A 17,006-nucleotide genomic window follows, 5' to 3' on the forward strand; every position below is an offset into this window, starting at 1 on the left:
ACACAGGCACCAGAAGTTTTGTTAACGAGGAAACCGCAAATGCAGAAAAACCCCGGGACCTAGTCCAGATTGAACACACAATGTATTAAGCCGCTACAGATACTAGCCTATTACAAACTAACTTCGGTCTGGACTGTAGTTGAACCCCAATCAATCTCACACTGATCCAAGGTACAGTTGTGATCCTTACGTCTCTGATCCCAGCAGGATACTACACACTTGATTCCCTTAGCTGATCTCACCCACAAATAAGAGTTGCAACGACCCAAAATCGAAGACTTTAATAAACAAATATGTATCACACAGAAAAGTCTACGGTAATAGATAAATCTATCTCCCACACAAATACCTACGAGTTTTTGTTCCATCTTTTGATATATCAAGGTGAACGGGAACCAATTGATAACCCGGAATTATATTCCCGAAGAACATCCTAGAATTATCAATCACCTCACAATAATCTTAATCGACTAGCGAAACAAGATATTGTGGAATCACAAACGATGAGACGAAGGTGTTTGTGACTACTTTTCTATCTTTCCTATCGGAGAAATTAATCTCAAGCCAATTTTACGATTATACTCAAATACGATAGAAATAGAAAGATCAGATCACGCAACTACAGAGAAAATAGTTGGGTCTGGCTTCACAATCCCAATGAAGTCTTCAAGTCGTTAACCTACAGGGTCTCGATAGAAACCTAAGGTTAAAGGAGAATCGACTCTAGGTAATACAACTAGTATCACACAGGAGATGTGGGGATTAGGTTTCCCAGTTGCTAGATTTCTCATTTATATAGTTTTTAAAATCAGGGTTTGCAATCAATGTTAGCTTAGTAACAAAGCATTCAATATTCACCGTTAGATGAAAACCTGATTGGATCAAGCTAATATCTTTCAATCGTTAGATCGAACTTAGCTTGTTACACACAAATGAAATACATGTTTATTTAGGTTTGTGTAGCCGTACCCAAACATGTACATTTAGTTGGTTCAACAGTAGTTAACCAAATGGTTAGCCATATGAGCACTTTCATATCAACCATATTCATCTTAACCATAAGACAAATGACTCAAGAGAACTAGTTAGAGAGTTGTTCAATTGCTTAGATCTCATAGAAGTATATAAGACACAATCGAAGCAAAAACGATTTGATTCACTCGAATCAATTCATGAACTTAATAGCCACGGTTTGCAGGTATGCATTCCTTAGTTTATATGAGTTTAACTTCACGAATAATCGTTTTTAGAAACTAACCCACTTAAGTACGCATACTGGTACGCGGACTTAAGTACCCGGAATAAGTTTGTTTTCAGTTCACAAACTCCAGTAGAAATTCACGGGATGTGAACTTCCGATAGTGCACGTACTGGTACATGGACTTCAGTTCCGGTTTTCCTGAGCAGCAAAGTACGCATACTTTGGTTCAATGAGTTATCACACAATGTTTATATCCTTTCAAGGTTATATTCTAAACTCTCATTTCAATCATTGAAACATTCTTAGAGGACGTTATATAGTTGTTGTTCACAAGCTATTTTTCGTCAAAGCGATTTTCAAGTAATTGAAACTAATATGACTTTCGTCACTAGTAAAGATGAACTTGGACAAAGCGAAAGCTTACGAACACATATTCCAAGAAATAGATAAGCGAGATAAACTCGGATCGAAATAGCAGATGTGTATAATCATAGTCTATATAGCAATACGACTTTTGTCTCAAGATATGAGATAGAGTAGATAGACTTTTGAGTGATAGATAAGTTCAAGTATCCACATACCTTTTAGTCGATGAAGTTCCACCAGTTGTTTGAGTAGTTGTTCGTCTTTGTATGATGATATCCATGGAGTCTAGAGCTCAACTACACTTTCTATCCTAGTCTGAGACTTAGCTAATAGTAGACTAGAAATCAAGACTTATAGTTTTTGATCACTAACATTCAGAAATATGGTTGAGATAGCAACGCATGCGAGTTCGACCGAGCAGTGCTCTAACACAAATGTACCCTCATTTAGGTTTATGTATCCGTACCTAAACGTGTACACCATGTTGGTTCACAAATAGTTAACCGAGGTTAGCCATATGATTGCTCTCATATCAACCTTATTCATCTTTGTTTGAAGTGTGTGGGATTCCAACTCAAAACCAATTGGCAATGAGTGGAGTGGCTCCACACCTTATATATTAAGATCTAGGATAAGGAGTTAGCTATGTGGGACTATTTTATAGTTTCTCCAACATGCTCCCCCTCCACGTGTAGGGCGGAGATTAAGCCACTATAACGTGGACCTCTGTACGGGTGGACGGGCAGCCGTTAGGGTCTACTTCTCATTCCACTCACATAAGGGCCTAGCTCTGATACCATGTTTGAAGTTTGTGGGCTTACAACTCAAAACCAATTGGCAATGAGTGGAGTGGTTCTACACCTTATATATTTAGATCTAGGCTAAGGAGTTAGCTATGTGGGACTATTTTATAGTTTCTCCAACATGCTCCCCCTCCACGTGTAATTGGTTTTGAGTTGGAAGCCCGCAAACTTCAAACATGGTATCAGAGCTAGGACCGTATGAGAGTGGAATGAGAAGTAGACCCTAAGGGCTGCCCGTCCACCCGTACAGAGGTCCACGTTGTAGTGGCTTAATCTCCGCCCTACACGTGGAGGGGGAGCATGTTGGAGAAACTATAAAATAGTCCCACATAGCTAACTCCTTAGCCTAGATCTTAATATATAAGGTGTAGAGCCACTCCACTCATCAATTGGTTTTGAGTTGGAAGCCCACACACTTCTAACAATCTTAACCATAACTAGTTCAAATGACTCAAATAAAACTAGTTAAAGAGTTGTTCAATTGCTATATTCTTATATAATAATACAAGAACACAATTGAAGTAAAATCTGTTTGATTCACTCGAATCGATACATGAACATTATAGCCAGGGTTTGCAAAGATTGCATTCCTTATTAATAAATGTTTAAGTTCATGCACACAACCGATTTTAGAAAGTAACCCACTTAAGTATGCGTACGGGTATGCGTACTTAAGTAACCAGATTTGAGTTTGATTTGGTTTTCTAACTCAGCAGAATTCACGGACATGAACTTTCCGCCAGTATGCGTACAGGTACGCGTACTTTAGGTAACCGGATGAGTTTGGTTTGGTTTTCAAACTCACCAGAAATTCACGGACGTGAACTTCCGCCAGTATGCGTACCCGTACGCATACTTACCCAGTCTCCTTCAACCATTTTGTATGTACACAAGTATGCATACTTTTGGTTCCCGGTTTTGGACTTATACACTAATGTGTGAACACACTATGCTTGTATCCAAAGGTGGTTACAAGATTCTAAACTCTTTATTTAAATCATTGAAACATTCTTCTATAATGATAATAGTCGTTTTCACACACTATTAGCATCAAAGCAATTTTCAAGATATTGAAATAATCATTATCGAAACATTCCAAGTCTTACACCAAATGATTGTATCACACAAACCATGTAAGATGTTACTCGACAATTTTCTCATGATATAAGATGAACTTGGTCGAAGCGAACGCTTACCAACATGTATTTCGAGAAATATGTAAGCGAGATATACTCAGCTCGAAATCTCAAATGTGTATATAGAAAACTATATTGTAATACGACTTATGTCTCAATATAATAGAAAGAGTAGAAATAGACTTTCCAAGTGATATATGAGTTTAAGTCTCCACATACCTTTTGTCGATGAAGTTCCACAAGCTTTCCTTAGTAGTTCTTCGTCTTCAAGTAATAAATGTCGTGAAGTCTAAGCTCAACTACACAAACTATGTCCTAGTCCGGGACATCTATAAATAGGCTAGAAATCAAGACTTATAGTTTTGATCACTAACATTGACAAACATGCTTGAGATAGCAACGCATGCGAGTTCGACCGAGCAGTTCTCTAACAACAAGTATCTTCAACTATTGCATCCATTTGATCAGATGCATACACATTCTTAGGGTATTGTGGTGGTTGGCTTCTTGAATGCAGACTTGACAAAGGCTTCAAGGGCACTCACTAAGCAAGTTAACGGAAATCTAAGTCTCTTTCAGGTAATTGTATTGTATAAATCATTTATATTTTCAAAATGCTTGTAAGATAATATTTTTACTAAACTTTGTGTTTGCATAGGTTTGGATATATGAGCACTTCCCTTCTTTGGTGAAAGCCAACCCCGACATCAAAGTCAACAGTAGTCTTGCGAAGCACAAGCCAAGAGGACGTCAATACACTTTCACTGGTGCTCAGGAGAAGTATATGCCTCAGCAGCTTATCAACATGCGAGTTGCCTTAAACAAAATGATTGCGGATGAGGTAATATTTGATCTGTATCGAGATGATAGAAAAGATAGAATAATCGATAGGAGAAATGATGTTGTATTTTACTACGGTCCCTTGTTTTACCCCTAAGGATTTTCAATGTACGATCCATATCGGGTAGTGCGACAAGTGGGTTACGTCCAAGAAATACCTCATCACGGTGATGATCCGTTTTATAAAGTGGTAAGGGAGGAGTGCAACACCTCTCAAAAAACTATTGACGTCGTTTACGGTTCACCACCATAGATTTCTTATTGGGACGATAGACGTGAGCACATAATTGATTTGAGTCTTTTGGACGAGGTGACCGAAGGTCATGAAGTTCATGAGAATTACATGCCGAGGTACTTGGGTTTTGCTCGTCCTACTGTGATTAAAGAAGAAATTGTTGAACAACCGTCTCGTAAGAATAAGAACACCGCGGAAGACCCAATAACAAGTCTTAAGAATTTTGAAGTATTTTAAAGTTGCTCTTATTGTTTTAAGATTACATTATCGAATCAATTTATTAGTTGTTTGCTGTTTAATTGAAAATAGAAGGAGCACTTAAAGACCCTTGTGAAGATGATGTGTTGTGCGAGAGATAGAGGAGAGCCTTTATCGGTTGAAGAGCAAACTAAGCACATTGACTATGCCAAAAATGTTGACAATGAAGATGCCACCGAAATGTTTCAGCGAGCTAGTGTTGAACTAAAGAGGCCTCGTAATCGTGTAAGTGGTAGTGGTCTTCGCGAAAATACTAAACGGGGCTGTGGTGGTTGTAGTGGTAGTGGTCGTGGTCGTGAATGAATGAATTAATTTCTAATTTGTTTCTTTATGTGTTAGACATTATGTCAAGTTTAATGGTTTGGACAATTTTTTTTTAAGGTTGTTGGGACATATGTTTTTTTATTTTTGACAAATGTTGGAATCCTAGTTGTTGAATGAATGGTTTGTTCATTACAGTGACGACTAAATCAGAGTCGCAAGGTTGTAAAATAGCAAACTGCCGACCCTGACAGCAGCAATGATGCAGTTACCAGGATCGTCAGGTTAACAACATTACGACCTAACCGACTATATATTAGTCGTCACTATATTAAACCACTACCATGCCGACTAATGATAGATGGAACTGACCTTCTCCCGTGTGTGAAAAAGTTAGTAGTTATCGGATTAAGAAAATTACGACATAGACGACCATGTATTAGTCGGCATCTTCTTAAATCACTATCGCGCCGACTAATGTTCAATGAATATGGCTTTTTCGTGTGTGCTAAATTGGCAATAGTCGTCATCTTAACAGTGTTACTACCTTCCCGACTATATATATGTTAGTCATCATTGTAATAAACAAATGTCTTGCGGACTATAGGCAGAAGAATATGACCTCCACATGTGTGTGAAAGGTCTATTAGCCGCCAGGTAACAAAATTACGACCCTTACGACTAAGGATGGTACACATGGGGAGAAAAAAACCTGACGTCGAGTTCAAAATTCAAAATTTTGCAAGTACAACTGCATTGATTAGGGATGGTCATGGGGCGGGTATGGGGAGGGAATCATGTATCCCATTCACTGCCCGTCCAGAAAAAAAAACCCATACCCTCCCCATTACCCGTATCAACTGGGACGAGGCGGGTATGGGAAATACCCGTACGGGGCGGATTCCCCATGGGTTACCCATAACATTAAGTTCAAGTATGATGAGTTAATTTAATATTCAAAACTTAAGCAGGATGTTTCAACCAATAATAATAATAGTCTAAGAAATTAGTTTCTAAAATCTCAAAATCATTAACCCTTCTTAAAACAAATAAACGAAAAAATAATTGGAAAAAATAATTGGTCTATAAACGAATATCACTCCTTTTAGTTCTTAATTCCTTTTGATCAAGTATCTTCCTCCATGTTAACCATCTCATCATATGCTTCAGTTTCTTTTCAAAATGTTTGACCATCGAATTTTGATCCACCTAGCCAAAATAAGAAAGCGTATCATATAACCATAATGATGTATTAAATGTAAAAAAAGAAAATCAACAGAAAGAGAATTCCATTACCATTCAGCATATCCCATAGCCAGTCTTGAGCACACATCAAAGATTCCAACGTTTTTGGATGAAGTCTATTACGTTGGATACTCACGAATCTACTTCCAGTACTAAAAGCAGATTCAGAAGCTACAGTTGAAACCAGAATCGCTAAAATATCTCTAGCCATACACTGCAAGACTGGATATTTGATCCAATTTGTCTTCCACCATGCTAGTATATCGAAGTTACCCATCCTAGGTAAAAGATCTTCCTCTAAGTAACTGGTTAATTCTGACTTGACAGTACTAGTTGGAGCAGTACTAGAGACAAACATATCAAATTTTTCCAAAGGATCTACGTCATCGTTAAAACCATGAATCTCCGAAGTGAATGACATATCATTTTGGTTACCAGATGTTTCAGCAAATTTTACTTTTAGTTCATACTCCGTTGCCAAATCTACACATAAATTGCGTACTCGATCAATTTCGACTTTTGAGAAAGCTGCACCATAAATTTGTGGAAAATAAAAATCAATCAATTTCATCTTAAACCTTGGATCTAGCATAATTGCTACGGCTATTACTCCATTGATCGCAAACCAATACTCTTCAAACTTCTCTATCATTTCATATGCCATTTCCTTAATCACACCAACTTTAGATTTTTTCCACTCATTTAATGACAATCTAATATCACAAAGACTTGGAAAGAAAATATTGGTGGTAGGATATTTTACTCCGGAAAACTTCTCTGTGAAAGTATAAAATATCTTAAGTTTGTCGCACATCTCCTTTGCCAACAACCAATCTTCTTCATCTGACAAACAATTATACTGCGGCTCACGTTGCTTTAGGCGAGTAAAAACCTTTTGATACTTTATAGCAGTATTAGGAATCATGTATGTTGAGTTCCATCTTGTCTCACAATCAAGAACTAACTTATTTATATTCGAAATATTTAGTTGACGGCCGGCCTCTTCAATTTTCTCAACTCGTTTTGGTGTTGCTTTCCAGTAAGCAACACTATTACGAACCAATTCGATAGCTCCTTTGATCCCTTTTAATCCTTTCTTGACTATAAGAGCTAATATGTGTGCACAACAACGCATATGAAACAAATCTCCACCCGATAGTAAGTTACTTGATAATTTTTCTAGGAAAAGTTTTTCTAGGAGAAGTTCGATCATAAGATCATTAGCAAGTTACGGGGCGGGTATGGGGGACCTCGAATGGGAAGGTACGGGGCGGGTATGGGGGACCTAGAATCCCATCCCCGCGCCATCCCCGTTTCAATGATTTCGGGTATTACCCATACCCAACCCCATCTCCGTTTGTACGGGTAAAACCCTATCGAATAGGGGCGGGTATCCACGGAGACGGGTTTGGATGGGGCAAATGGTCGTCCCTATATATAGCTCAAAAGAATAAGATTTTAGGTTGATTAAATGATTACTTGAGTAAGGTAGGTGCCGACTGCCTAGGTCAAACCTTTTCATAATATACTGTGAAGTGTGAATCAATGATTCTTTTGGAAAAAAATTGCTACTACCTAAATTAATCACGAACGATGATTTGATTGCATGTTCGTTTTTGTAGGTAAACTAAAAGAACTATTTTATGCCAACTGAATCACTGATGTCCATGTATCGTATCCAAAGACTAATTAATTAAATTCTACTTTGTGTGTATATTACCCAGTGATTCCAAAATGACAACTATATCAACACGAGGTGGAACTGAACAGTCTGAACACCATGTCGAGACAACCCCAAGTTCTCCAATGGATGATGACCATGGTGAAATTGCCGAGGCAAATATTACAGGTGATTGTGATAATGCCTAAGGTGAAATTGCTTTAGTTTTAGGAAGAAAAGATCCATAGTGTGGAAACACTTTGAAAAGAAAAAGATAAAAGGGGAAAACAAAGCAGTTTGCAAATATTTTCATAAACCATTAGGAGGCAAAAGCAGTCATGGGACTAAGCATCTACATGCACACATGAACAGATGTCCTAAATGTAAACAACAAGACATACGACAATCAATAATCATTCCGAGTAAAAAGAGTGACGGGAGAAACCAGCTTAACACGTACAGTTTTGATCAATCGTTCGCTAGGAAAGAACTTGCTTATATGATAATCATACACGAGTATCCGCTTTCCATCGTTGAACATGCCAGATTTAGACGATATTCAAATGCGCTTCAACCGTTATTTAAGGTGGTATCTCGGAGAACAATTAGAAGGGATATCCTTAAAATCTATGATGAAGAAAAAACTAAAACAATGGAGGTGCTACAAAAACATCAAGGCAAAATTGCGTTGACTACTGATATGTGGACTAGTAAGCAAAAGAAAGGATACATGGTAATTACGGCTCATTTTATTGATGAATCGTGGACCTTGCAGAGCCGAATTATCAGGTACACGTATTTATTTACTAGTGTGAATATATTTTGTCTATTAGATCAATCTATTTTTTTATAATGATTTTGTATATTACCTCATTTCAAGTAGTGTTAATCTCCACCCAGTGAATCTGCTAGAAGTTACAGAGTATGGAGTAATCAACCATCTTTCTTTTCTTTTGTATTAGGTTTATGTATGTGCCATGCCCGCACATAGCTGAAGTCCTCTCAACCGCATTTATGGAGTGTCTGCTAGACTGGAATATCAATGATAAAGTATCCACTCTTACTGTAGATAATTGTACCGCTAATGATCTTATGATCAAACTTCTCCTAGAAAAATTATCAATTAACTTACTATCGGGTGGAGATTTGTTTCATATGCGTTATTGTGCACACATATTAGCTCTTATAGTCAAGAAAGGATTAAAAGGGATCAAAGGAGCTATCGAATTGGTTCGTAATAGTGTTGCTTACTGGAAAGCAACACCAAAACGAGTTGAGAAAATTGAAGAGGCCGGCCGTCAACTAAATATTTCGAATATAAATAAGTTAGTTCTTGATTGTGAGACAAGATGGAACTCAACATACATGATGCTTAATACTGCTATTAAGTATCAAAAGGTTTTTACTCGCCTAAAGCAACGTGAGCCGCAGTATAATTGTTTGTCAGATGAAGAAGATTGGTTGTTGGCAAAGGAGATGTGCGACAAACTTAAGATATTTTATACTTTCACAGAGAAGTTTTCCGGAGTAAAATATCCTACCACCAATCTTTTCTTTCCAAGTCTTTGTGATATTAGATTGTCATTAAATGAGTGGAAAAAATCTAAAGTTGGTGTGATTAAGGAAATGGCATATGAAATGATAGAGAAGTTTGAAGAGTATTGGTTTGCGATCAATGGAGTAATGGCCGTAGCAATTATGCTAGATCCAAGGTTTAAGATGAAATTGATTGATTTTTATTTTCCACAAATTTATGGTGCAGCTTTTTCAAAAGTCGAAATTGATCGAGTACGCAATTTATATGTAGATTTGGCAACGGAGTATGAACTAAAAGTAAAATTTGCTGAAACATCTGGTAGCCAAAATGATATGTCATTCACTTCGGAGATTCATGGTTCTAACGATGACGTAGATCCTTTGGAAAAATTTGATATGTTTGTCTCTAGTACTGCTCCAACTAGTACTGTCAAGTCAGAATTAACCAGTTACTTAGAGGAAGATCTTTTACCTAGGATGGGTAACTTCGATATACTAGTATGGTGGAGGACAAATGGGATCAAATATCCAGTCTTGCAGTGTATGGCTAGAGATATTTTAGCGATTCCGGTTTCAACGGTAGCTTCTGAATCTGCTCTTAGTACTGGAGGTAGATTCGTGAGTATCCAACGTAATAGACTTCATCCAAAAACGTTGGAAGCTTTGATGTGTGCTCAAGACTGGTTGTGGGATATGCTAAATGGTAATGGAATTCTCTTTCTGTTGATTTTTTTTTACATTTAATACATCATTATGGTTATATGATACGCTTTCTTATTTTGGCTAGGTGGATCAAAATTCGATGGTCAAACATTTTGGGAAGAAACTGAAGCAGATGATGAGATGGTTAACATGGAGGAAGATACTTGATCAAAAAGAATTAAGAACTAAAAGGAGTGATACTCGTTTATAGACCAATTATTTTTTCCAATTATTTTTTCGTTTACTTGTTTTAAGAAGAGTTTATGAGTTGGAGATTTTAGAAACCAATTTCTTAGACTATTATTATTATTGGTTGAAACATCCTGCTTAATTTTGAATATTAAATTAACTCATCATATTTGAACTTAATGTCATGGATAACCCATGGGGAACCCGCCCCGTACGGGTATTTTCCATACCCGCCCCGTCCCAGATGATACAGGCAATGGGGAGGGTATGAGTTTTTTTTTCTGAACGGGGCTGTGACTGGGATACATGATCCCGCCCCATACCCGTCCCATGACCATCCCTAAATATATATATATATATAATAAAGAAAGCTTAAATAACCATTAAGTAATATAACAAATACAATGGAAGAGATTCATAGTTTTTGGGTATATCTTAATCGCCTTCTTCCTTGCCGCCGATAGTAGATGATAATAATAAAATAAAAAAAATTAGATAAAACTTTTACGCTTTCTTTTATACTTTGTTTCGGTTAATATTAACCATAGGATTACAATATGATCATGTGAACTAAAACTAAATATATAAAACCCTAAAATGGGAAGGTACGGGGCGAGGATCTAGAATCCCATCCCCGCCCATCCCCGTTTCACTGATTTCGGGTATTACCCATACCCAACCCCATCCCTATTTGTACGGATAAAACCCTATCTAATAGGGGCGGGTATCCACGGGGATGGGTTTGGGTGGGGCAAATTACCATCCCTAGCATTGATTGACTACCCCAACGGTTAGCTGTGGACGCTATCCTATAAATACACTAGTTCTCTTTACAAAACTACACACATCTATTTTCAAATACTCTACAAAGCTCAATCCATCATCTACTCTTTCTAACTCTCTTCATACCTTTATATACAACCATGACATCATTTGACTCCGCCGAAGATTTGACCATTATCAAAACATGGTACGACGAGAGTAGAGTTGTCGATCAATCTCCCATAAGAGTAGAACCCGAAACTGATAGGTGTTGTAAAGCACCTAATTTTATATCTAGTATTTATGATTTCTTTGCGGTTATCCTTGTGAATTGCATTTCTTATGTTTACTTTTGAGTTATTAGGTGCAATTGAGTCTTTTGGAGCAAAAGAAGGAGAAATCATACATTTGGAGCGTAAAAGGGCAAAAAGATTAATTCACAGTCGAGTTATGTTTAGAGCAGACTAGGTTACGCAAGGAAGAGGTGGAGAATGAACTGTCATGTGTGAGCTGGTTACCCCTTAAACACTAAACTGGGGTGCCAATAGCAGTTTTGGTTCCTACACAACCTAAAAATCAGAGAGCACACATTTCTTCTTATCATTATTTCTTCTTATCATTAGATATTCACTTCTCCGTTCTCACCCTCTGTCTGAAACCGAGAAGTGATGGCAGCTTCGTTCAATGAAAGGGAGAAATTCAGAGAGAACAAGTGAAATCAAGAGAAGACTTCAAAGAGATGATGAGGATAAAATCATAAGAAAGAATTGGGGTTTGATGTAAGTCAAATTGACAGGGAAATTATTTCTGCTGTTGTTTGAAATCGATTCGATTTCAAGGGCTTGATATGTTGCTGCCATGGATTAATGGGCTTTGGTGAAGTGATTAGACATGGGTTCTGAGCAAGAAATCAACTGCAGCCATTAGAAGAAATCAGATTGAAAGGAAGTTAGGGTTTGGCTGTTCCTGAGGTGTGCTCGATTGATTCAGAGTTAGGGTTTCAAATCAGAGAAGAAGATATGGGTTAAATGTGGAAGCTGTTGCAGAAATTACAGTGGAGATTCAAATGATGAATTGCTGTTGTGTACTGGCGATGAGAGTGAAGATTAAAGTCGAGATTCAAATGGGTTTTGATTAGTCTTCTGATGGGAAAGTTTAGAGAGGTGGTACCTCAAATTAGGTCTTGAATCTGTATGAAATTGATGCTGCAAATGAAGATATAGGTTTGTTGGATTATTGAAGAACAATGGTGCCATGAGACTGATTGAAAAGCAAATATAGGGTTTGTGAATCTGAGATGGGTATTTCAATTTTGATGGAAGAGTCTGGTGATGAAAATGAATCATTGAGAGTTCAAGACAACTATGAAGATGGAGACAGAGAAGGTTGTTGTGTAAACATAAGATGCAGATCTGAAATGGGTTTTGTTGGTTGAATTACAAGGATTCAGAAGCTGATTTGGAGTTTAAATGGAGGACTGGTGTGAACTGAGATTACAACACACTTGAGAAGATGGGTTTGATTGAGCAGCTGTTGGTGATGACTCTGCAGATGGGTTTGTGAGTTTTGCAAGGAATTAAACAGCAAGGGACTGAAATTGGTGGTGCGGTGTTAAAAGTGCAGAGGTTAAGAAACTGGTGAGATTGTAGTCCCAGATGGAAGCAAGCAGTGGAAATGAGTTTGAGCTGCTGGTCTTGTACAAGAATGCAAGTTGTTGCTGATGCAGTGAACTAAACTGCAAATGGAATACAAGAAGGTGTTGGTTTGTTGTTCATCAGAAGGGCTGTGATGCTATGCTGTGCATTGCAGTGAAGGCTAGATGTATGTTTAGGACAGGTTGCAACTGCAATGAATGGAGCAGAGATTATGGAGTTGTTGAGTTACAGGGAGGAAGAGACGATATTCAGAAGGAGGCAGTGATGCTATTTAGAGGGGTTAGAGCTCATTCTTTAGTTGAGGCATTGCAGGTTGTCTTGGATTGGAGCAAGTGCAGGTGGAATTCAGTTTGCTACTGTCTCAGTGGGGTGGCTGAACTGGAGTTGCCGCAGGCCGTGGATTGTGGTGCTATGTAGTGGTAGCTGTTATTGTAGTTGGTGATGAATTGCAGGTGATGCTTGTCATGGCTATATGCTACTGGTGGTACTGATGTTGAGTGACGAATATGAAACAATTGCAGCTGCAGTTCAAGTTGTGATGGCTAGAAGATTGAGTCAATACTGAATTGCAGGCATGAACTGAAATGGGTATTTGTTGGCTGGCTAAGTAGATGGATCTGGTGCTGTTACCAAGAACAGAAAGCTGTCTGGTGTTTGTGGTTGAGAATTGCAGAACTGGATAGAGTTGATGCAGTTTTGCAGGTGAAAGAAATGTGTAAGCTGCTGAGATACTATAGTGGGACTCGTTTGAATTTGTTATAAAGCTAGGATGGAAACAGAAGTGACCCGATTTGAGAACTGGGATTGAACTGGTGGATATGATGAGCACCAGTTGGTTGTTGCTGTTGCAGTTAATGAGATTGAAACTTTGCAGAATGGGTAAATGGATTCGTGGCATTGGCACTGCAGTGGAAGGAACTGAGATTGTGGAAGTGATGGCTGGCAGTCTGGCAATTTGGCAGTGAAGCACAATGATGGTGCACCACAAGATGGCTGGACATGCAGTGGTGATGCACAATGATTGTGCAGCACATCTCAAGCCTTGGCAACAGAAGACATGGCCTTGGCCAGAATCAATTCAGACTAGCTAGAACTGACTCACCCTGACTCAGGTCTGACTCAATAAGCTGACCAGGTTTGACTGAGTTGATCCGAGTTGACTCGTTGACCTGACCGTTTTGACTCGTTGACCGGTTACCGGGCGGACTTTGCCGGTAACCTGAGATGTTTGCCGGCCACTTTCCGGCGAATTTCTGGCCAAATTTCGATGATAATTTTTTGACATATTTTCTACGTGGGTTCTTCACACACATGGGCTTGGTGGACCGTTTTGGATATGGGCTTTTGAAGACTTGACCTAGTTTTGGAAGGGAGAAAAGCTACAAAAAGAAAAGTTTTCTACAACTTTGAAATCACGTATTATTTTCTACTTGGAACTTGGGAGAGCGGCTACAACTAGGGTTTGCTTTCGTTTATTTTTCATCTTCTTCAATTATTTTATGATTATGATTATGATGAACTCCATTATTATGAGTAACTAAACTCAATTATTGGTTATGGGATAAAAGTTGATTTCGAACATGTTATTTGATTCAATGAATTAGTTTTGTCTCAATACTTTATTGTTTATGTTTCATTATTAATATTGTCATATGATTTGAATGCTAGTTTGTTTGAGTCCGGAATCAATTAAATTAGTCTTCATCTCTATTGTTAGATTAGGGTTTTCAATACGAAATAGTTGTTTATCCCTGATTCTAAGTAGCATAATGCCATTATTACTTGTAGTGATACATCTTTTTAATTGCATATGAATCATAACCTTTGTTAAAACGAATTAGTGCTTTTACATGTTTGTTTGCATTGATTAGTCTTATTTCATAGAACTTATTGCTCTTAGGGAGTTAAACTTAATTGTGCTTTTACACTTTATGTTGCTTTCTAGGTAGATTTCACAATAACATCTTTTAATGTTGTTTGTGATAAAATCGGGAAATAAACGGGATATTCTTGCGATCAAGATTTCCTAGGACTTCTAATAGATGAGAGATTAAAATTCCAATTCTAGTCATTGATGAAAATACATGTTTGTGAATGATACTATCCCGTGACCAATATCTTCTCCTTATTGATTATTCCAATTATTTACTTTGCTCTCAATTACTTTTATTGCTTAGATAAAAACAAAAATTCCCCCCCCCCCCCTGGTTACTAAGAAACTGAAATTTTATAACAACAAAAGCCTCTCTGTGGGAACGAACTCTTTCTTATTACGTACTATATTTATATCTAGTTGAGTGAGAAAGTGAATTATATTTGCACGGCTGACAACCGGTCAGAAACCTTTTGGGAGAAGATATATAACCAATACCGCCGAAATTATGGGAATCCAAAGAGAAGAAGTCTTCAACAAATTCATGATAGCTACCAAGTTATCCAAAAAGGCATATGTGACTTCATAGCTATCCAAAAACGGATTTTGAATGCTAGCCACCTTAAATTTCCCATTGACCAATTTGTAAGTATTTTTATGGTTTATATTGCATAATGTATGTTTTTTGATCTTTTAATTGAACAACATTAACTAAGTAAGTTTGCGTTGTGTTTTTATACCACGAAGTCGTAAAAACGTGCTACTTGGAGGAAAAGGGGGAAGTATTCACATTTGATGAAAGCTATCATTTCATAGTATCCAAAATTCCGGAGTATGCGCACCACGACCATTCTTCCGACGAAGATTGATGGTTTTAGAAGTTGTTGTGTAGATTTTGTGGATAGATCTCTATGTAAAGCCTCACGAGACTATAACTCGTCCACTAGGGTCGCCTAGGGGTTCAAAGGCTTGATGCACGTGCTACGTGCATCTGTGATTCCTACGAAAAGGAGTTAGATTTTATGTTTCAATCAATGTAGTAACTAAAATTACATGAATAAAGTGGATAACATCTTTTCAGATTCAGTTTTTTGTTGGTATACAAAATGCCGACATGGTTTTAGATTACATAGCACGCCCACTATCCCAGGGTCGTCATTTTATGTAATGACAACAATGCCGACTATTGTTAAATCGGTAGGTTCATAAATAAATATCATGCCGATTAATCAAGTATTTACAACAACTTTTCTGTAAGTCAAAAAACATATAGTCGACATAATGACTTTTTACTACCGCGCCGGTGGTTTCGAGGTTGTTATCTTCCAAATTTGTCGACCTTGCCGACTTTTCATACTTTCAGAACTGAAAGTATGAAATCCCTCTGTAATTTTGTGTATGAAATTCACGCCGGTGGTTTTGAGGTTTTATTTCCGTTATAAACAGAATTCTCAATTTTTTTTTTAAATCTCAAAAATCTACCCACATAATCCATGAGTTCAATCTAAATAAAACCTAATTTCAGAATTTTAATCAACTAAACTAAGTCTAAATTAATTAACCTAATCAGATTTTTTTAGTGTTAATTAAGCAGGAATATATTAACCATTTTATAAATATGTGATTAAGAGGTTTTATGTTTTACTTCAAAATGACCTCATTTTAGTCTCATTAGATATAGCCAAATTAATCTGGTATACCGCAATTTGGCCAGGTTATTTTTTTATATATTTTATTAAAGTAATTATGCAGTTCAGTCCTAGTATGGCAGCGTAGACACTATGATTCAATAAGGTTTATTCATACCTTCACAGAGGCTAATTTTTCAGCGGATATAATGACGAAGAAGGGTTGTTTACTTGACAATGGTGAAGGTTTACATTTTGATGGAAGCCTCATTTTTTGATTTCTGTTGAATATCCAAATGTTGCTTATTATAGATTTCATTAGTTTATAAGTTTTTGGGTCCTTCTTTTAGAAGTCTATTATTGGGGCGTCACATTCCATTAGAGGGGCGTCACCTAATAGGCACCCAGAAGTAATATCAAAAATCTCTTATCTCAAATAATTTTGTAATGACCGAATAACCCTTTAGTTAATTTTAATTTTATTTAATTAGATAATAATTAATTTCTACGGTTGGAATCAATCCAAACCTGGACGTAAAACCAATTTCTACGGTTGGAATCAATCAAAACCTGAACGTAAAATCAATTTCTACGGTTGGAATTAAAAGGAACCTGGACGTAAAATTGAAATTTACGGCTAGGTTGACGAAAGGAAA

General features: G+C 37.3%; 1 protein-coding gene across 1 annotated transcript; it reads right to left on the bottom strand.

The window, feature by feature from the left end:
• Positions 1 to 6,352: 6,352 nt before the first annotated feature.
• LOC113345777 (zinc finger BED domain-containing protein RICESLEEPER 2-like) lies at positions 6,353 to 7,480 on the bottom strand. The gene has a single exon (XM_026589452.1). The coding sequence runs from the start codon at positions 7,478 to 7,480 to the stop codon at positions 6,353 to 6,355; it is 1,128 nt and encodes a 375-aa protein (XP_026445237.1).
• Positions 7,481 to 17,006: the final 9,526 nt, after the last annotated feature.

This window comes from Papaver somniferum, unplaced genomic scaffold, assembly GCF_003573695.1.
Source record: "Papaver somniferum cultivar HN1 unplaced genomic scaffold, ASM357369v1 unplaced-scaffold_83, whole genome shotgun sequence".
Lineage (NCBI taxonomy): Eukaryota > Viridiplantae > Streptophyta > Magnoliopsida > Ranunculales > Papaveraceae > Papaver > Papaver somniferum.